At 44.7% G+C, this 21,453-nt stretch overlaps 2 protein-coding genes, 1 non-coding gene and 1 pseudogene across 3 annotated transcripts in view; 2 read left to right on the forward strand and 2 right to left on the reverse strand.

The window, feature by feature from the left end:
* The first annotated feature begins 1,157 nt into the window (after window positions 1–1,157).
* On the forward strand, window positions 1,158–5,271 carry LOC115319024 (annotated as a pseudogene).
* LOC120847740 lies at window positions 5,196–11,362 on the reverse strand. The gene is made up of 9 exons (XM_042292753.1): window positions 11,132–11,362; window positions 10,491–10,664; window positions 9,495–9,681; window positions 8,048–8,191; window positions 7,819–7,823; window positions 6,344–6,464; window positions 6,050–6,221; window positions 5,514–5,662; window positions 5,196–5,386 (listed from the first exon to the last, which is right to left on the reverse strand). Exons 1-9 carry the CDS (start codon window positions 11,360–11,362, stop codon window positions 5,196–5,198), a joined length of 1,374 nt encoding a protein of 457 aa, XP_042148687.1.
* A 1,141-nt stretch (window positions 11,363–12,503) lies between these two features.
* Window positions 12,504–12,576, reverse strand: Trnas-gga. Its single transcript has one exon. It is a non-coding gene; the product is annotated as a tRNA-Ser (tRNA).
* A 5,373-nt stretch (window positions 12,577–17,949) lies between these two features.
* The window catches only part of LOC120847741, a 135,157-nt gene continuing 131,653 nt past the window's right edge, over window positions 17,950–21,453 (forward strand). The window contains exon 1 of the mRNA XM_040219607.1: window positions 17,950–18,039. Within this exon, the coding sequence (XP_040075541.1) occupies window positions 17,950–18,039 (90 nt within the window). The remainder of the gene's footprint in view (window positions 18,040–21,453) is intronic.

Consider the following 21,453-nt stretch of genomic DNA (forward strand, 5'->3'; position numbering starts at 1 on the left):
TTATTTTATCGATTGTCGCAAATAATTTCCATGTTTACCCTCGTTTTCCAATAGGAGATAGAAGCCTTGAATCGTTTGAAAGCTTTCTTTAGGAAGCATAGTGGGACGAAAGAGGCACTATATTTACAACATTATTTATTGACGTGTTGATACATGACGCCAAGTTTACGTACTAATTGAATGGTTAGTATGAAAAGCTCATGGGCAGTTAAGAGATTTAGCGATTAGGGTTTTTAGAGTAAGACTGTCACGTGTGTTCGTTGTATTTGTATGCGATATGTGGTGAATGAATTGCATGAATTGTGTGCTGAAAATGTTTGTGAGCAAGATGTATATCTAGTTGCAAATGTTGTAATAAAGTATATTTAATCGTTTTTTTTACTTTTAATGGGGCGGTGAGTTGAGCCACCTTAATTACTCATTTCCAGTTTTAATTTTTGTTGCGCCTGTCATCTGGTGGTAAGTTGTATAAGCTCACTCGCCTCTTTTTTTTACCGCAAAGCACGTGACTCATTGCGTTTCCGCTTGACCGTTACTCTTACGGTTATTATATGCGACGAGCAGTTCCTAGCTTTTACCTAGTAACTACGACTAGTGTTATAAGAGTGTACTGAACAATACGCTCCGCGTTGTACCGCAGTAATTGGCTTTTCGAATCATCTAAAACGTTGAGGCCCAATATTGTTTTAGAGCCGACTTTAAAGATAATCAGATGGACAGAGGTTGCGATGTTGGGACTCTGTACGCTGTTGTAACCTTATGTCAAAGGAGGGTGGTCGACCTCGGATTTCTGACAGCAGTGGCTTGACCTCACGGCCATAAAATAAGTAAGGCCCCCCCCCCCCCCCCCATGGTGGAATACTAAATAAACTTCCATGCTCTTTGCGTTCCGCTTGATTGGTCGATGACTTAGTAGGATATTATACTGGCGATCTATAATATTCGACGCCGATCAAGAGTTTCGCCGCTAAATTTGATCTTAAAGGGGCCCTGCAATGCCTTTTTTACTATTTTTTAATTTGCACCAGTCCTGAGCGCACTGAACGTAGTAACTCGGGGAACTTTTTCTTTTCTCGAAAGTCGCTTTATTTTAAAAGTTATAGGCAAATTAATATTACAAGAAAAAAGCAAAAAAAAGCAAAAAATAACCTCCCTCTTACGTCTTTGGTCCTGGCTTTGTGGTTGGTCCTGGCCTGGCGTAGTGACTGGCCAATCGGCTACGGCTTACGTTAATGGCCGCTTCCCCTGCAATGCGTCAACGGCTCGTTGCTCGCTTCAGCCCTCCACCGCGCTTGCCGGCATGAATTTACCGGGTCTGTCGGAGTTGGAGGTCCGAATCCTCCATAGAAGTGCGGAACTGGGAGTAGTACCGTACGAGGACACTCCTCGCAAGCGTCTGAAGCGCGCTGGCGAAGCTTCTCGGCCCCAACTCGACGAAGTTCCGGGCGTGCTTCCTACCGCCCCACTACCGGAGCCACCGCCACCTCGTCGAGCTGGAAGCACAGATTGGTGAGCGTTTTCGTTGTAGCTATTCCCATAATCACATTCCGCGCACAATCGGGGAGCTCGGCTTTTAACGACTGTTTTTTGCAATCAAACAGGTGCGACTGCGGCCGCTGCACAGCGATGCCGACAGCTCGAGAGTGCTTCTGCTGCCGAGAATTGGCACCGGCCGTGCGGAAGCAACCGACGCGGTGCATCACGTTGGACGGAGACTTCTCGAAGCTATGCTTAGATGTTTGCCGTTCTTGCGGTGGCATACTGCGAAGTCCGTGAGAGCGGTCGTGAGCTTCAACACCAGCTGCACGAGTGAGTAGGCGGGCATGAGGGTTGGCATGAGGCAACCTAGCCGAATTAGCCGTGGCGCACACGTCACAGTACCCAAAACGAAAACCGTGATTATGTACTACATGTAAACATTTAGGGACTTGTGTGAGTGTGGTGACTCACGGAACCTTTTAGTATGGGTTCATGTTTTCGAAAGCCCAACCTTGCATGGTTTCCTTGTGTTCATAATTTTGAGCTTTTGTTCTTCAATTTCTGCATCTTATTCGGTGAAAATTATGCATCATGCACGACTTCTTATTGCTCAAAGGTTTAGGCATTTACTGTCTTGCCAAAGATATCCCAAATTAAATCACTCCTTTTTTTTTCTTTTTTTTTCTGTCGTGTATATTTTGTTTGATTTTGCACAAAATTTACTTTTGACAAAGCAAGCATATATGCTTTTCTAGGGATTAATCTCATTCCTAGCAAGTAGCAATGTACCGCGCATAGAAAATAGACTGCAACACAGTTAAAGATATCAACAGTGTTTTTATTACATGGAAAGGCAGCAGCATATACACATGGGCCAACTGCACCACATATCTTAGACCTATAGATAACAGCCTGTCAAAATAATGGGAGTTGGCGTGACAGGTGACACTACTGTCAAATACTGCAGAAGCACCCACTGTGGACAATCGCCTGCTATTATTATTTTAAAAACTCAGGAATACTGCAGATAGACCGATCTCACCAGCAGGGCTGGCTGGGCAGTATTGCGATACAAATCTATTGCAAGAGTACCTTGTTTGCGCTGTTTGACCCCTAAACATGCTTCACCAACTAGCCCAAATTTCAACAGTATGCCCTCCCCACGTAGCACCGTTCAGGAACAAATGTATTTTTATAAGTGTCAGTATCTGTATTCCAGAATACTTTTTCAATGTTTTTCAGAGGTGTCTCAGGGTCGTCCCGTTGCATAAGACAGATATATAGCATCTGTATTTTAGGCCTTAAAATACATATATCTCAGTATTTGTATTCCTGAATATTCTCTGGAGTATCTATGCCCCGCCCTGCTCACCAACCAGTTTGACTGCACCACCGCTATCACAATGCATCAAGAAAACTTTTGTCTTTCTGCATGTGCAAAAGTATTTAACAGGTTGTTACTCTGAGGTAGGTTTATGTCGGGTTTAAACATTTTCAAGAAAGGCAGGGCAGCATCGAAGATGTTTGTCAATTTGGCAAGCTTGGAATTGCATGTCGCAAAGAAAACATACAAACGGTAAAGGAGCTTTGGCCAAGGATCGTCTACTCACAGTATGAATGTTAGCGGAGGAAGTGGGCATTCAAGCGTGAAATTGTCCGTTTTATTTAGACCTGGGATCTGTGTGATTGTGCTTCCCAACATTCAACACCGTGTGACAAGGGAGCTGGACGTCCTCCCGAAAAAGGACTTCGCTTAGATTTTCCAGGTACTGTTCATTTCCTGTCTACAAAAAACAAACGCTCGATTTTTCTTTTCTGCAGGAAGTATCGCTTTGTGGCATACTGGCAATTCACCCGCTGGATGTGGGGTCGCCTGGGCGCTGGAAACCGGCGAGTTTTGCCAGCATGTGCTGTTCATAAAATAAGAAAAACATTTCCCTCCCAGAGGTACACTGGCTTCCGGTACCCCTCTCTGGACTCCGCACCAGTGGATAGCTGAGGTTGGTTCACTTCTTGTGTCGGTGGTCTCTTGTCCAGTAGATCCTTCTGAAACCACAAGTATCAAAGTAGTAACAGCTAACATTAGCTGTAGTTAATTGCACCCCTGTAAATCAGCAGAGCTTGTTATTCTTTGATTCAGCCCCACAAATTACTGTGTATAAACTTTAATAAACATTTGACTGCATTTTGAACTTTTTTAAAACTGGGCAAACAACTTAATACCAGTGCCACAGAGAGATATAAGTATTGATAGAAATAGTGTGCTTTTTAGTATGTAATTAAAAAAAAAAGCTAAAGTAAGCGGACTGGATGCTGTGAATGTTTACATGTATTGCGAGATATCAAGCCATTTTTAAGAATTAGTGATATGGTCAGATGAAGTCCTGAAACGCTTCTAAGATTTATGTAATGTATGAGATGTAACAGCCTGTGTACACTGCACTGTCTCTGAGTGAGGAGTTTTATTTCTAGAAAACCCATCTCCAGATAAGCCAAGATAAACACGGAAGTTTGCTTATCAGATGGGCTTTAAGCCCTGCAGTGTGAATCCCTGTATAGTGGACTCTACTCCATAGTATGACCAAATTCAGTATTAGAGATTTTGAAAACAATGCACTCCCACAATCCTTGCAGTTACAAGAAAGATTGGCCTAGGTTCAGTTTCTGGGCTTGGCTGTTCGAAAAAAATTTAAAAGTCCATAAGGATGCTATATTTTTCAAATTTTAAGGGGTGCAATATGATACAATTATTGCTGTTTGTACCTAGTTATTCTCTTGTAATCCTCACATTTTGTCCCTTCTGAGAGATGTATTGGCATGAAGTTGCCAAAAGTGTGATTGCACATGAAAATCTTGCCAACTTTAAAGGGACACTGACCTGGTGTTTATGCTCGCCAAGGTTTTTATTTGTACATGACATATGAGAGCACAACTACCCAGAACACAATTTGCGGCCAGAAGTTCATTTTCTTTTCGACCGAAAACCGCCAATCAAGAGCTGGCCGGTTTGAGTCGCGCTTATACTCTCTTCTCCAAGGTCACGTGCCGTTTTTGGTTGGTTTAGACACAACCACTAAATATAATCAACGTCGTGGGCCATTGAAGGCAAACACTCAATATTAAAAATAAAAATTAAATATCATACCAATTTTTTGTGGCTTTTAAAAAGCCGGAAATATGTCGATTGAAGACAAAAAGGTTGCACAGCCACGTGGCTTCCCCCCGCTGTCTCCTTCTCTATATTTCTTCTTCCTCCCCAGTCCAGTTTTGGTTTCAGTTTCGAGCAGTTGCTGTTGAAAACAACAATGGACACCACTGGCATGAGACATTTAGTCTGGGGTGAGAAGAAGGGGGGGACGGGGAATCTCGACCGCGAGAGAACGGGCAGTCGAATAGACCGTTTAACACAAGCCGGTGGTGCTGCGATTCTTTCTCGACCTCAGTGTCATGAACGAATACCTAGCGAAAGAGCGCCTCAAAGCGCAACAGTTGCGTTTTCTTACTTTGTTAAAAAATATATGTGACACTGTTGCAAAATATTGATTTGGTGGTCTTTCGACACCATAATGAATTGCCTGGCAAAACACTAAAAAAACTTTTTTGGGTGTGTCAGTGTCCCGTTAAGGATTTATGTCCCAAAAAGCCAGGTGAGCTGGCATACCCCTAATCCTCATGCTAAATAATAAGCTGCAAGGTATCTGTATGGAGCATTCACCTCATGAGTGTCCTGGCGCCCCCCGGCTGAAGCGCGACATTCTCTGCGCCACCAGCTGCTCTTTGGGGAGCCTTGGGTAGAGCGCCGCCATGGGAAGGACTTCTTCCTGACGGGTCTTTTCCAGTGCCTCCTTGAAGGAGGACGACTCGTTGCAGCAAGTGACAACTTCGTGGAGAAGTGCGCCGACGTACGCTGTAATAATTGAGAGCTTAGGGGAAGCTTTATACAATAAAACAAATTTAAACCAAACAAGTGGCTACTGGTAACATTTGCAGTTATCTCAGAAAAGCCCAGTGCAACACACTTGTTTATGTCATACCATAGGTAGGCTTGGTTTTCTCCTTCTTGACGGTCTCGATCCCCTTCTTTGCCCTCTGCATTCTCCTCTTCCACTTGAGACGTCCGTCCCTTGTGAGGGCTTGGCTTCTTGTGGAGTTCTCATTATGATGGAGGGCAGCCAGCCTGGTTCTGAAGCAGAAATGTTGTCCACCGTCAAAAGCATTGTTGGGAAGTGTTAACAAAAAACAGTGGCGTAGCCAGAGACTTTTTTTTTTTTTTTGGGAAGGGAGGAAGGGGGGGCTAAGGGGTGGAGCTCTTGGGGGGGGCTAGGGGGTGGAGCTCTTGGCGTGTGGGGGTGCCGAGGGCATGGAAACATTTTTTTGCGCTGGACATGCAAAATGGCGCCTTGAGCATAGGATAGGAGAGGAACCACACTCCGGAGGCAGCGGGAAGGGGAAGGGTTGGAGGGCTGTAGGCTGGGCTGAAACACGATAGGCCCGCTTCCTGGCTGCGCACCTGACACAAAGCTAGACTGGGTTCTTTCAGGTGTGCCAACTTTTTTGACAAAAGACAAACCTGGCAAGCATCATGCCGGGCTTGAATGCAACAGACTTGGGGGCAAATCTTGTCAGAGTACTGTGATAAGACTCGAGGTTGTAGGTCTGGCCCGCGGGTGAGACGTGCTCGAGGTCCCTGAGCAGCAATCGTTGTGTCGTGATTGCTGCAAAACGCTTGTATGCTGGGGTACCTGAAATAAAAATTGCTCACTGTAGAGGTTCTTTCTACTTACCCTCCCCACAATATACATATGCAGTCATACCAGACAGAGAAGTGAGTGAAGCTAAGTTACTGAAATGGGTGTCTACTGACCTGGAGAGAGCCACTCCCTCTCTCCAATGAGAGGGTCATGGAGGCAGCGGTTGTAGATCCCTCCGTGGCCAGTATGCACATCCGAGGCATGATTGTTGATGCCTGCAGTTTCATAAAGTTTCTGCTGTCACCCTCCAGTTTACATGACTACCGAATACCAGTTTTATATTATAGAATTGCTTTCTGATCAGGCGATGTTTGAGGAGCTAGTTTGTATAGCTGGGCTCTGCTGATTTTGTCATGTTGGCTTCGTTTTTGCATTCACATTTGTTCTATAATATAATATTTTTATACAAAATTGGGTGATTTTGGCATTGGGCGTGAACTTCAGTCAAAAGTTATATACGGCTAAAAAGGTCAGCTGAACTAGGGAAAATAGAATATAGAGAGAAAAAGGGACAGACATACCACTGGGACGGTCAACTACAGCTTGTTATATACGGCTTGTGTCCTACATCCTTCTACATGTACTAGTGTATTCCTCCAATAGGTTGTTCTGAAACATCATCCCTCAATGTTCTTTTTTAATATTATAAGGAAATGCAAAGGTAGTGTGCTGATTTGTTTTTGCAATGACAAATGTTAGATGCGAATGCACTACTGCATGATATACCACAGAAATGTGTGTATTACGAGGAATTTTTTTTATGTTTTTGCATGTGAATTGTGTCTTGTATTATATAAAGATTCAAACAATTTTCAGCATTCATGAGGTCAGTTAAAACACAGTCTCTCGTAGTTTCGGTTCCCAAGTAACCAAAATCATTATCACGCTTTTGTTAGCTGTTGTACCATCACCCGACCACTTAATCAACCAAAGTCGCCACTGTCGATCGCCTGGCTGCTATCAAAATCTCGCCAAGCACCTCATTGGGACCATTGCGGAGGTGATACACGGCGAAACAAGTGACTTTAGTTTAGAAGACAGTTGGCAGCAGCATGGCAAAAGTTGGCTGTAAATGAGGGAAGGATACAAGGGTGGAGGCAACAGACCCAACCCCTTTCTGCATGCAACAGCACAAGAGGTGTCCGGTGTCCAAAGAACGAAGCACTTTCTGGGGTGAAAGTAGACATGGCACACTTTGTGAAAAAAATAATGTACTTTGCATCCTGGTATAAACAATTGAGGTACTAGGGGCAGAGGCAATGGAACTAGTAAGACAGAAAGGCATCCCACAATAGTAAAGGACTACAAAGCAAACAAGCATTGGCTTTTGCCCTTCATTTTCCGGAGTCGCATTAAATGTGGGTTAATCTTTTTTTAATATTATTTTCTGTCGGTTTGCAAATAGTGATCTGTATTATATGAAGTTTTTAGTGTATGCAGGTTTCTACAGTAGTGTCAAATGTGACCCTGGACCCACACTTTCTCCAGGTAGACTGCTATGACTTGCTGCGATTATTTCCCAGAATACACGACAGATACGTCTTCAAGTAGAGTAAAAGCAGTCCCTGATCTGATTCACAACTCTCACCGTGCCTGCGGTAAGGGAACGCACAAATCACCTTTATATGTGATGGCTGCAGCCAGCCGTGGAGTAGCTACTGGCCTGGCAGATGCACATTAGTGATTTTTACAGCTTCGCTGGGATGATTTGTTTGTACAAGCATTTTTTATCTGTAACCCACTCCCTCACATAATGCTTTGGCACTGCTGGGTGTATTAGAAATAAACAAAATATAGTTTTGGAAAATGTTTCTCACTTTTCCACATGTCGACGAGGAGTTTGCCATCTCCTTCGCTGTTGGCCGCACACCAGTAGACATGGTTGGAGGCAGGCTGTGCCCATTGCACCAAGGCACCACACCCTGCATACTTGCTCGCCGCCAGCATCTTTTTGCTTACGCCTGTGCAGAAAGGAACTAGTCAGTACACAGAGCTGTTAATGTCGACTTCATGACAGACTGGTAGAAGAAGAAAGGGCAGAAAGGAAGACAAAGAAGTTAACCTGGGGTATTTTGTCCCGGTTTGCTACTTTGTTTTGGGGGAGAGGGGTGTGAGGAATAAAAGAGAGAAGAAAGAACAGAAAGTTAAAAAAAAATTAAGAACTACAAAGTTTGAACACTAACACTGCGCTATTCACTAACAATGAAGGTCATCTTCTATAAGCAGAAGTCCAGGCGTGTTGTTTTTAGGAATCTAACTAGTGCTTTTGTGGCCTTGGCTTCTTTGTGTGGATTGTCCCAAGCACCAAGCACTGTAGTCACGGAGAAGGGTCGGTTGTCTAGGCATGCTAGCGTGTTTTTGAGTTGTGTCCTTTCTGCGTCGTAGATGACACATTCACACAAGATGTGATGAATTGTTTCAATGGAGTCACAACTTGGGCACTTAGGTGTTGTGACCTGTCCAATCCGATGAAGGAACTTGTGTGTGTACGCTACACCGAGTCTCATTCTATGTATCACTGCCTCTGTCCGCCGTGGCATATCACTTGGAGTGTGGAATGAAAGATCCGGATCCAAAGCGTAGAGAGGTCCATACTGATGATAGGTCGCAGTATGCCACAATCTTCTTGTTTCGGTGAAGGCGTAGTGATTAATGAGAGACCGTATGTCGTTTTGACAGTACGGCACCATGACGTTGGGGGTTAAGAAATGGGCTGATTTCGCACCAGCATCAGCTGCCTCGTTCCCAGGTATGTGACAGTGACTTGGGATCCATTGGAATTTAATAGTGTGTCCTAGGTCGAAGCATCTTTTAAGATTCAGTAAAACGTCAATAAGGATTTGATCGTTTTGATTATGTCTCATAAATGTGGATATCACTTGTAGTGCCGGTTTACAGTCCGAAAATATTGTCCAGTGTTCGGGCGGCTTCGGGAAGATCATTTCAAGTGCTTGATTAATTGCCACTAATTCAGAGGCCGTAGATGACGTCATGTGGCTAAGCTTGAATGTCTTCGTTGTTAAGTGACTTGGGATAACCACACATGCTGTTGAGCTATTCGAACTTACTGACCCATCGGTGTAAACATGAGTTGTTGACGCATGATCACAAAGTATATTCGATAATACAAGTTGCATAATTACGGAGATTGGGGTGTTTGCTTTCTTCCTGATTCCGTTAATGTCCACTGTGACATCAGGCACGGGAAGCCTCCATGGTATGATGCTGCAAAGGGCATGGAGAATAATGATTAAAGTTTAGCACCTTTTGCTATGTGCCAAGCATCGAAGTAGTGATGGATCTCGGGCTCCTTCGTCTTCATGTGGCCCTTGATGGCGACGTGACGGTCGGTCACCAAGTCTTCAATGGTGATGCCCTGCCGCTTGAGGAAATCTATGCCCTTGACACAGCCATACAACTCCATGGAGTTGCTGGTCTTGACCTCAGGAGCCTGTAATTGTAAAAAGAATGGTTGCACAATAATAGCATGTTGCATATTATGTTATTTAGACATTCTCAAATCCAAACCATGACAAAAAAAGATTGGGGTAAAAAAAAAAGCAAAATTGTCAGCTTATATAAAATGGTTGCATATAAAGCATCTAAACCTGTTGCCATCTGATATAAAAACGATGGAGGTGGGGACTACCTAGATAGTATAAAGGACAACATACCATAATTACTCGAGTAATAGCTGAACTATTTATGAACAAGGCCCTTGCATCTACTTTACTGCAAAACATATATAGGCCCATCATTGCGTTGTGCATACATAACATAGCGAATAACTAGATCGAGAACACGATTCTCCATACAAATGCAATCTTCACAGATGGTATCTTTGCACAAAGACGTTATCTCTGTCCTGTAAACTGCTGGAATCGTGCTGTCGATCTCAATGATAGGCAAGCCGCGTGCTCCACAGAAAAGCGAACCCTCAGGTTTTCTTCATAAGCAGTGCGGCTATTACTTGAGTAAATACGGTATGCAGGTAGAAAACAATTAATGCCGAGTTACTAAATGATTAAGCAGCAGGTTATTAAGTTATGAGCAATTTTATTGAAAGGAAGGTGTGAGTGGCATTGCACACGAGTTATTAGCCACACATGAGTCAGGAAACTGAATGGCTACATGGTCAAACTGCCCCTAACATTTAATTTCAATTTCTTCTTTTTAGGTTCAATAAACAGTCACCTTGCACAGTCCCCTTAACTTTACTAGAAGGACGAAAAAGCCTCCCTGAAAGCATGAAATACTTGCCTCTCCAAGGCAGACCTGTACGAAGTAGACGACTTGGTTGGTGTCCATCTCCATGAACGTGTACGTCATGTACTTAGCGGAGAAGCCCGGCGAATCAAACCTCCCGTCTCCAGCCAAGTGAACTTTCTTTCCCCGCCTCTCTTCAAGAAGCCTCTTTTGCTCTCGATTCCAAACCTGCAAAAAAAAAAAATTAAGAAATAATAATAATTACATTTTTAGGAAACATTTCTTTAATATTTGTCCAAACTGATAAATTTTTCGTTGTTAACAAATTACGAGTGGGCAGCTACACTTGTAGCGAAATTACCTTTGTCTTTCACATGCAGTGCCACAGACTATATAGAATAGATTGTCATCTCGAGCAGTGGGTGCTGTCCGTCTGTCCTTTGTGCTTTGTCCAGCAGGCACAAGTGGTGCCTGCCACTTGTGCTACCACATGCCAACTCAAATGCAAAGTATGAAAACAAACTTCTAATTTTTTTAATGGATGCTGTCTAAGCATATTGTTGGTGGTACCCATCGCCTGCTGGACTTCAGAGGCAAGGTCGCACATTAATAAAAGCTATGGGAGTATGCGGCTCCAAAGTTGCACTTAGAGAAACATGGCCCTTGGCAGACAGTAAGTGAGCTGAGGCACTCACTCGTTCAATTGCAGGCTGCACGATCGCTGTCTGGTAAAGAAAGTACGTCCGTTCTGCAATAGCCTGGATGTTGATAAGTTCCAGGAGCCTCAGCACCTTGTAAGGGCTGGAACCAGTGGCCACAATAGCTGTGGACAGGAGGACGTTGCAAGCAGCCTTGTTCTTGATGAGTGGCTGACTCAGCCAAGTCCTCGTATGCTTGTCGGGACACACAGCCTTCACCTTGATCATTGTGCCTTGGGTCCAGGTTTGAAGTGTGCATGTTGCATGGCATGTGATGCACTGCCGGAATAGCTGCAGGAGGCAACTTTGAAACAGAATGTATTTCTTCTCCTCGTGCGGGGGGGGGGGGGGGGGGGGGGCGATGGGGCTGAGTCGCTGCACAAAGTATATTCCCAGGGTCAGTCACAACCTAAATCAATGATGTGATTGCTGCGCCATTTGTGCCAAACTGCGCCAAAGGGCTTATTCTGCTACATTTTACCAAAATGTAAGGAATATGCACCAACATTGTGCCACAACTTCATTTCACTTTAATACTGAGAAGTGAATAGCTCAGGGCTCTCCACCAGGCCGGATCATTATGATATGCTTGTGCAGGTTTTCAGAACTTTCGATAATCGTCTCAAATAACGTACTACTCCATTTGATTTCACGTCAAACATTGAATGTACTCGGAAGTTTCGCAATAATTCTTATTTTTGTGGTCTGCTCTGGCGAGTTAGTTCGTTGAGTGCGCTTCTCGTTGCACACTGATGTACTGCAGTAAAGCGACAGCGACAAAGTAGTCATTGCGATTTTGCATGTCTTGCTTTGCCGCAGTGCACACGTGTGGTCAGGTTAAAGCACTCCTCCAGAGCGAGACGTGGCAGAATTTCAGAATAAAACTTGGGCTTGTGTTCACTGGATGCCATATTTGAGTGGGCGATTTATAGCGCATTCTCAGAACGAGCTCACATTAATAGGCTGCTCCGACCGGCAATCTTGATGGTTTGTAATCCATGTTGCAGAAACACTGCTTATGCATGCCATCAGCACGTGCTCAGCAGTCATGCGCACAGGTATGGCCTCCAGTGAATACTCCCATAGGATAGACTGCGATATCCTGGCACTATCTTTTTTCAATTCGAGATTTCGCAAGGATACTTTGGTATTGCAAGAAGATTTATATGGACTTTTCTGTAATTTTATTTTGTATGCTTTGTTTTTCATCTGCATTCAGAATCAATTTTCTTGCAACCTCTAGAACTAAAAAAACAAAAAACAAGAAACATAAATTTACACGACAAAAACATTCCCCGGGGAAGGGGAACAAAGAAAAAACACAAATCTCCAAACACATCTAGGTGACTGGTGTGCGGCCGAAAAAATCTGCCCGGTCCTGGTATCGAACCAGGGACCTCTCCATTTCCAGTGGAGCGCTCTACCAACTGAGCTAACCAGGAGTTGCACGTCTGTAGACCAAAGAGAGCTGCTACCAGTCTAACACCAACAAGGGTGAACAGCCAAAATAACCATTCACGGCTGTATGTGCTGTCTTTCATCAATCATCTCGCTTTTACTGTGTCTGGTGCTTCTACACGCAAGTAAATAGCTAGTTCTGTGTTTAAGGGAATCGCTCCTGCTGTGCCATCGATGCTAACAAAAGGTTACACGTAAGTGACAAGGCAAAGTAAACATTGCCTCTTGGTTGCACAGGCCAACACATTAATCTTAACGTAATATTTGCAGTGAAATGAATGAAAATAAAGTGTACGCTTATGCTACCAAAGCTCTCTTTGCCGCTCCAAGAGCTGCTCCAAACTGAATCGGACCAGTTGCATCACTGCTAAATGAACTAACAGGCCACTTTTTACACCCTCGTAACCCTTTCTCCTATATGTGAAGGATCACAGACATGGTACTTGACCTTGAGACCTATTAACATGTATACTGGGGGTTTCAGTGAAAGCCTTAAAAATTCCTAAGGATAGGGTAACTGAAAAACAAATGAACTCTTTTCAAAAACCAAATGTTAGGAATTGCAAAAATATATAAAAATTAGCTATGTAGCTAAAAGTTGTAACTTTATAATTAGCAGTTTCTAGGTCTATGTTGCAATTAGAATTTTAAAGGCTATCACCATGGAAGGCTAAAGCAATTTATGGAAAGTAAAAAAAAAGTAACCGGCTTGGAGATATTCGCCGACAAACTTTGCTCTGTAATAGGTATGATAAGACATGCACGTAGTGATATCGAATTTCAGAAATCATACCAATTACAGTGCAGAGTTCATCGGCGAATATCATCAAGCCGGTGTCTTTTTACTTTCTGTGAATTGCTTTAGCCTTCCATGATGGTAACCTTCAAAATTATAATTGCAACATGAACCTGAAAACTGCTCATTACAAAGTAGATTAGCACATTTCAGTTACTTAGATAGGTAATTTTTATATATTTTGTGATTCCCAAAGTCTCTCGCAGCTCATATTTGGTTTTCGTAAAGAGTTTCTTTGTTTTTCTACTACTCTATTCTTCAGAATTTTTGAACGCTTTTGCTGAAACACCCAGTATGTGCAACATTCCACAACATTTTGCTCGATTCTATGTCATTTCATATCTTTATTTTCTTGTTTGAATTTCCTAAACTTCTATTAGCTTAGGAACATATGACTTTTGTACCATGTGCCCCCTTTTTTAGAATCTGAGAGTGCAATATTTTCTGTACGCTGTATTGAGAGTTGAGTGACACCACCTATCGTAACACTGTAACCGAGTATGTCAGGTAACGCAGTGACAGCTACCATAAAAAATGCTAATACACCAAAGGGCTGGGTCCCTAACAAGGCAGCAAATTTATACCCTAAACTTATAAACAATTTCTGCTATGTGAACTTCCCCTCGAATACATTTTCTCTTGATTGCAGTATGGTGCTCTCATATTGAAACCCTTTGTTATGCAATGGAAGAGCTCTGTGACGGATTACCTTAGGTAGCTCTCGTCCTGAGATGGCTCATAAGTTGTGTCTGCCTCTTGTGGGGATTGTGATCCCTCAACATTCTGTCGCGTCAGCGTTTTGGCGCGCCGTGGCGGCCGCGCTGGCGTACCGAGAGGTGGCGCTGCTTACCACTGTGAGTGGCTTCCTCCTCTCCCCCCTTGGGGCGATTTCCGTAGCGAACCCCCGCACAAAGGAGATCGACGTGTCGCTCCTTGATTGGCCACTTCGCCCCCGCCGTTATCTTAAAACCAGCGGACGGCAGTTTCGCTGGGGTCTTCTTCCTGGGATTCGGCGGCGGCGACAACGGGGAACCTTCCGGCGCACCGGTGAGCGTTTACCCCGTCCTTTGTACCTTTGTGAACGACCGTTCGGCCGTGGGCGATCTCCACACCGACGGCGTTCACCAGCTTATAGCCGCTGTGTTGTTGTTATTTTGTTTCATTGTAAATAAACAGTTTATCACCGTTACCAACGTGACTGGTGTCTCATTGCGCTCGACGAGCAGCATGCCACGCGAGGACGAACCCGCTTCGCGGTAGAGCGTCTCGCCGCGAACGTGGTACTCCCAAAGGCAGTGGCCCCAAGGAGAACCACACTCTTCCACCGGCACAGGGCTTAAACACATTCTTGGAGTTTCAAATGAAATGTCCCCAAGCAGGAAGTCTTGTTCTGCTGGCTTGTGTGAAGGGGCAACCCGCTCTTCAAAGAAACTTTCCTTGCTTGCCCTCTCAGTAGTCGATGGCGGCGCAAGTAGTGGCTCCATAGCAGGTGGCGCAGGACTTGCACATGGCAGCACAGGTGTTGGCTCTGTGGTGGTTGGAGCAGAACTTGCGTCTGGTGGCGCAGGTGCTGGTTGCCACGGGTCTGTTTGGGTTTCTGTTGACTCTTTCGTGCAGACATTCACTTGTGTAGCTGAAATGTGTGTAAAAACTTGCACTTTGTTTGTTCCACCAGGTTTCCGTTGGGCTATGTCCACAATGTTTGCTACACAATGTTTTTATGTGAAGTCATTGAGAATACTAAATACAATGAAGTCCAAAACTAGCTTGCTTTATGTCTTCAGAGCAGCTGTCGACAATGATAATAAAGGCCTATAATATCTCGTACCTATGTGAGTTAATATAAAGTCTTGCCCGAGCAGAAATATGTCCTGAATTAACCATGGCACACTGCTCGTTTAAAAAGTTCAAAGTGGAGAAAATTTGTATAAAACTGGGATGTATACACCTTTTCATTTCCGCAGTTGTATAGAGAATACTGGCTTACCTGTCGTTATTAGGTAGCTTCACTGCTGTTCGTTCTGATTTCAGCGCGCTCGTGGCTATTTTGCTGTGTTATGTGGCACTCGTTTAGTTCTATAATATAAATATTTATTATTTATTGAAGCCACCTTATGACTGCCATGCTATCTGATTTCAAGAAGGCAGCGCCAATGCGACAGCAAATGAAAAGGATACAACACTGTCAAGCCTAGACATAGTTGGAACTCCACGTCAGTTTAATAAGAAGAAACCTTTGCCAAAAAACGAGGGACAAGAATGCGAAGAGCACCGACATAGTGCTGACTAACAACTGAAGTTAATATCTGCATAGAACAGGACAATAGACATTGAAAGAAATCAGATAGGAAAGGATTGAGGAAATAACCCGACAAGACCCGTCACACCAAGCCTCCAAGCATATATACATATCTGCCGCACTCGATGTAAGACTTAGCCCAAATAGGCTTGAATGATTTACATACAAGGCAGGATGTAAGCAGTGCTCACCTTTGTTTTTAAACTTTTTTTCGATGCTGTATGTGTGATCAGCAGATGCCAGAGATATGCTGTTCCCATGATCGCTGCTAGCTCTGAGCTGGAGCTCCTGCAAGCAAAGAAAATGTGTCCAAAGTTATCTTTGAGTTTGTGCCTGGTGGTTAACTCTGAAACAGCCTGGTTCGCATTCCCCATACAAAAGATTGAAAATTAGCAAAACATATTTTAAACAATAGAAGGGTATGCACTTGGGCTAGTTGGCAGTTCATGGTTCAGAGGGTAAAAGCGCTAAAAAACAATGGACAAGTGAAAGACGAACAACACAGAGCGCTAGGCTCCGAGGTGGCGTTTTTAAAATCTTTCGTAAAATAGATAGTAGATAGATAAGCATTGATTTGATGATGTCGCATTTCTGTCATCACGTCTTGATTTCACGGTGTGTGAATATAGATATGTTTTTCTGTGAGTAAACTTTAGTTGCAAGAAGTGCTCTGTGTTGTTCGTCTCTTTCACTTAGCATACATCTACTTTGGCAAAATTAGCATCTTGGACAAAAACAAGTTAACATGAAACAAATCTCTCACTTCTATTGTGTATCATTTTATCTTTGAGTTCTCTCTCCTGCGTCTGGCCAGTGGGTGTGGCGACGAAGGCGCTGGAGAGGAGAAAAATGAAGGAGAGCACCAAAGCAGCGAAAAAGGAAGAAGGGAGCTAAGGGGAGACGACCGGCGTCTTGACGCAACACGCTTCCCGTACAGAGCACTGTTCAAGCTACGCGTCGTCTGCTACGGGTCGACTTCTTTTTCGCCTGAATAAAAGTTTGCAGTCAAACGGAAAGAAAACTTCATTCGTTAGCTTGTTAACCCACCGAGAAATAACGGTATATTATTTTGTCAGAGCCTGCGATATAAAAGAAAATAATCAAAATTTAGATGTTGATCCCATGCATTCCAACGGGCAAATGAATGAAAATGGCGGCCCTCCTCGCTCAGCTAGGAGCAGCCGGGAGATCACGCGCATGTGCTCATGCCTCTCGCTCCGCGCCGCGGGCTGATTGGCTCACTCGGGAGGGGGACGTTGCGGCGCCGAGATCATAGACAGGCCAAACTCTCCTCATATACGGCTCTGCTCCCTCCCTCTCATGTTCACCACCGCATACTTACAGAACAACGTAGAGAGTCGGGTACATCCTCCTCAACAGGCACGATTTCAATGGGGCTGACTGCCAAGTCTTGCCCAGACAGCACCTGTGAAGAATAACTTTTCAAGTTGCTGTGGTACAGGCATGGAGCCAGGATATTGATTCGGAGAATGGGGTGAGGGGGCGGGAGAGAGAGAGAGGGGAGCGGAGGTCCCAGCAAAATGAAAGATTTCAAGGTGGGGGGGGGGGGGGGCAGGGATCCGTGACTGCTGTGGTATTCATGTGACATCGAAGTAGTAATTAACCGAAGTAGTACATTTAGTGCTGATAGTATTTAGCTACCAACCACTACTTACAATGGTGTGTTCTGGACCGTGATCTGTTCTCATGTCCTCCTTGCTTGTTGCCGGTGTTTCTGGATCATCCTACGGAAGAAGTTTAAGATTAGCATTAATATTTAACTAAGGTGGTGTGGTCATGCAGAACACATGATGTAGATGGAAAACATATGAACAAATCAAAAGCTTCAGGCATGACCAACTCTTTTTCCATGGCTTTTGTGATCAATTGTATACAGCTGGACAAGGATGTCAAGGTACCATTTGACGTTGTCAACTTGAAGGTGATATCTTTGCACCATCCCCCCCCCCCCCCGCCCCCCTTTGGGATACATGACTGCTCTGGTATTCATGTGACATCGAAGTAGTAATTAACCCTGCGGTACATTTAGTGCTGATAGTATTTAGCTACCAACCACTACTTACAATGGTGTGTTCTGGACCATGATCTGTTCTCATGTCATCCTTGCATGTTGCCGGTGTTTCTGGATCATCCTACGGAAGAATTTTAAGATTAGCATTAATATTTGTAACTAAGGTGGTGTGGTCATACAGAACACATGATTTAGATGGAAAACATATGAACAAATCAAAAGCTTCAGGCATGACCAACTCTTTTTCCATGGCTTCAGTGATCAATTGCATACAGCTGGACAAGGATGTTGAGGTACCATCCAACGTAGTCAACTTGAAGGTGATATCTTTAAGTGATTGCAAAAATCACACTTGACGGGTAGACATTTTATGAACAGGTCGCCAAAGTAAGATCCATCGAGTGTCAATTATCGTGACAAGATACATATGCCGAGAGAAAGTTGTCTGCTTCTTGCAGAGGAGTTGTGGTGAAGTCAGAATGACACCAAGCTCTGATTGAATATAAAAGAATAGTGGGTAACCCTGATACTGAGTGCCACCCGAGGGTGGGAGGAGGAGGAGGAGGAGGAGGAGGAGGAGGAGGGAGGGAGGGGGGGAGGGGGGGGGGCGGGCGGGCTTTTTTCCAAATTTAGCCAACCCTATAATATACACCTGCATTTTGAACCCCCACCCCTCCTGCGTACCCCAAGAAGTGGACATCCAAGCCACCTCAACACCCCCCCCCCCCCACGCATTCCTGGATACGCCACTGGTTTACTTTTTTTTTTTTTTCAATCGGCCAATAAGAGCTCGTGATTCTGACGTTATCGCAGCACCTGTGCAAGAAGCAGACGAACTTGCGCTCCGTTTCTAAACACTTCCACGGCTCACGAGCAGCAATGATTGCAATGACTGTGTAAGTCACAGCGGAGCAGCTTGCACAGAAAAAGTGCTCGCGTTCTAGAACTAGTGAAAACTATCGGCGTATAAATTGGTTACTCACCGTCCTGCGCCGCTTGCCCACTGCAGTAGGTGCGGCGCCCATGTGAAGTGACGGGACCGAATCGTCGCTCAGGCGCTTACGTTTTAGCTCAAAGCCCATTTTCTTGGAGACGTCCCACGACAAGTACGACTCCGCCGAGAAATGGTCGGAGCACACACGTTCGACTCCCGGTAGGCGGGTGTCGCTGCTCATTCCAAGTGCCTCCAGCCAGTGACTTCGCAGTGGCTCCTTGGTAGGCACGCGATGAAATGTGACGCTGGCATCACCTTTACGGAGCACACGCCCGCAGCCTTTTACGAGGCACTTCATCCTTAGGGCGCCGGAACCGAAAGTGCAATTGTCATTTTTCTGCAGAAAACATAATCCCTGTAAACTGCGAGGGCATCTACAGGCAAGCAGTAAAGTTCTTTTGAGCGCTGCACCGTCAACCGCACTTATCCTCGATGTATCAGGAATCTGGAACTTGCCGCACAGCGCGAGACCATGGGAGACAAATCCGTACTTTAGTTTCTCGCAAAATGCGCCGCCGGCATCGTGCGTCGTCTGCTCGGATCCGCGAAGGAGCCCGCGCGCCCGCGCCGCCTCTTCCACCGCTTGGTGGCGGGTATGTCGACGGGTCATTTCTTGTTTCCGTACTTTATAAACTGCATTTGTTTCTTTTCTGATCTAAGCTAGTGAACAAAAACTACTTTTATAAATAATTGAAACGGTTCGCGCCACTTATATTTTGTATTTCAACCAAAAAAAAGCTTTTAGCGGCTCTGACCAGTAGGAAGGCCAGGACCAAAAACGTCACATTTCGCGCGCTTTAGGCACCGTAGGTCGCCCCCGTAGGTGGAGGAGGTTTCCGCGATGTCCGGTTAAAATATGACGGACTCATATTTAATTACTCTCTCCGTGCCAGCTGGCTTGCCCGAACCCCGAGGGACGTGGAAACCGCAAAAAAGACAGACGCTTAAATATGATTGCAGGGTCCCTTTAAAGAACATCGAGCCACCGACCACATGACAACAAGCACGAGAGCATCGTGAATTGTGCTCAGGTTCTTTTGCTTCGCGATTTTGGCTTCCTTTTGTATGGTTTCATCTCAGTAGTAATGAAGTGGTCGCTGATGATCGATGGTGGACGTTGTGAAAGCGCAGCAGTGAAATATAAAAACAAAAAGAAAGATGTGCTGACAATGAAGCTTATGGTCGAAAGACAAACACACACACATGCGCTCGCTCGCACGGAAACACACGCTGGCACTTCCTTGCTTGCACACACGCACGCGCACGCACCGATCCCCTCCCCCCCCCCCCCCTACGCACGCATGCACGCTCGCAGGTAGGCACCCACGTGTAGATGCAGGTGCATGCATGCGCGCCTGCAGAAACAAAACGCGGTGTTTTTTTAGTGTCTTGCTACCATCTCGAGCATATTCTAATCTTCCTAATGAGATGTTTCGGCACAGCGTTGCTATGAAATTCCAGCTATTGACCGAAGTTATTGATTTTTAATTTGCTAGCGCGTGCTGCTTTCAGCATGCAAAATTCAAAACATGCTTTGTAAATTTGCTACGACAGACACTTATTAGCCCCGAGAAGTTCGCCTGGCGCCCCCTTACGGCGAACCGGGGTGACGTCACGGCGAGGAGAGAATTTTTCCCCGACTCGCCCCGCTCGCCCTGTGGAGGCTGTGACGACGCTAGCTGTCGGCGCGCTCGTTTCTATTTATTTTTTTTTGGCGTGTTTTTCGTAGGAAGTGTAAATTTTTATATATGCCTTTATTGAGGTATGGCCTGTAGCTACAGGCGAAACTTCAACGAACATTTTAAGCATGGCTGACCGGCCAGGCAACGCATGAACCACAGCTGGTATGTGAAAATAAAGAAATATGGCCACAATTGCAGGGGCATCAATACAAATTTACATCTTGCACAATAAACGCTGCTGATGGTCCGAATGAATTGGCAAATTATGTATACTATTTTTTTTTGTATCTCTGTCTTTAAACAAGATCGCCGAAGCAGAAAAGCTGCATGCTGCTCGAGCAACGTGCTAAATACAGTCTCGGCCATGGGGAGAGAATCACAAGTAAGACAGCCAAAGTGCAGGGGCAAAGTGAAAAAACAAACAAGGAACATTTATTATATACATTGCTCGCACCTGACCTTTGCTGGATTCAGATAGTATTTCAATGGACTACACGGGTGGTATCTGTGGACTTGTTTATATCAATCCTCAAGTAATATATAACAAACGTAAGTTATGGTGTCTAGCCCGTTATTAGTCCATTAAGCCCTAAAATTGAGATTTTAATTAAATCGAATTGTCCTGAAGCTAAAGTACCAGAAGCTTTTCTCACGCAGACTGTCGCCCTTCACAGGTTCCACATTTTCTGCTACCAGTGATGCATCTACCACTGGACAGACGTTCGAATGCTTGCTTTTACTCCTGTTTTCCTCTGTTGGCAGAGTCCAGTTGCAGGGAGTTTGGAGGCTGAGGAAGCTTTTGGGGACCTGCGGCAGCGACTCTTAAATGGAAATGACAATTCAGACTAAACGGTGTATTTTCTGAATACCAAAGGGTGGAATAAATAATGTCAGGAAGAAGTATAAACATTCCAAATTACGGTACTATTGCTGTGCCTATTTTGGGCAGTTTACTACATATCATAGAGGCAACTGGGGGAAATTCGGCCGTTTTTGCTGCTACCATACAAACTAATTTCCAGTAATTGTGAATCCTCTAAGAAATATCCCTGCATACG

This window comes from Ixodes scapularis, unplaced genomic scaffold, assembly GCF_016920785.2.
Source record: "Ixodes scapularis isolate PalLabHiFi unplaced genomic scaffold, ASM1692078v2 PGA_scaffold3__209_contigs__length_174095766, whole genome shotgun sequence".
Lineage (NCBI taxonomy): Eukaryota > Metazoa > Arthropoda > Arachnida > Ixodida > Ixodidae > Ixodes > Ixodes scapularis.

Coding starts and splice junctions, on each gene's coding strand:
- LOC120847740 (XM_042292753.1), bottom strand. CDS start 11,362: ATGATCAAGGTGAAGGCTGTGTGTCCCGACAAGCATACGAGGACTTGG. Junction 8,192..9,494: donor TGCTTGGCACATAGCAAAAG/GTGCTAAACTTT, acceptor CTTTCTGCACAG/GCGTAAGCAAAAAGATGCTG. Junction 5,387..5,513: donor GAAAACCAAGCCTACCTATG/GTATGACATAAA, acceptor CAATTATTACAG/CGTACGTCGGCGCACTTCTC.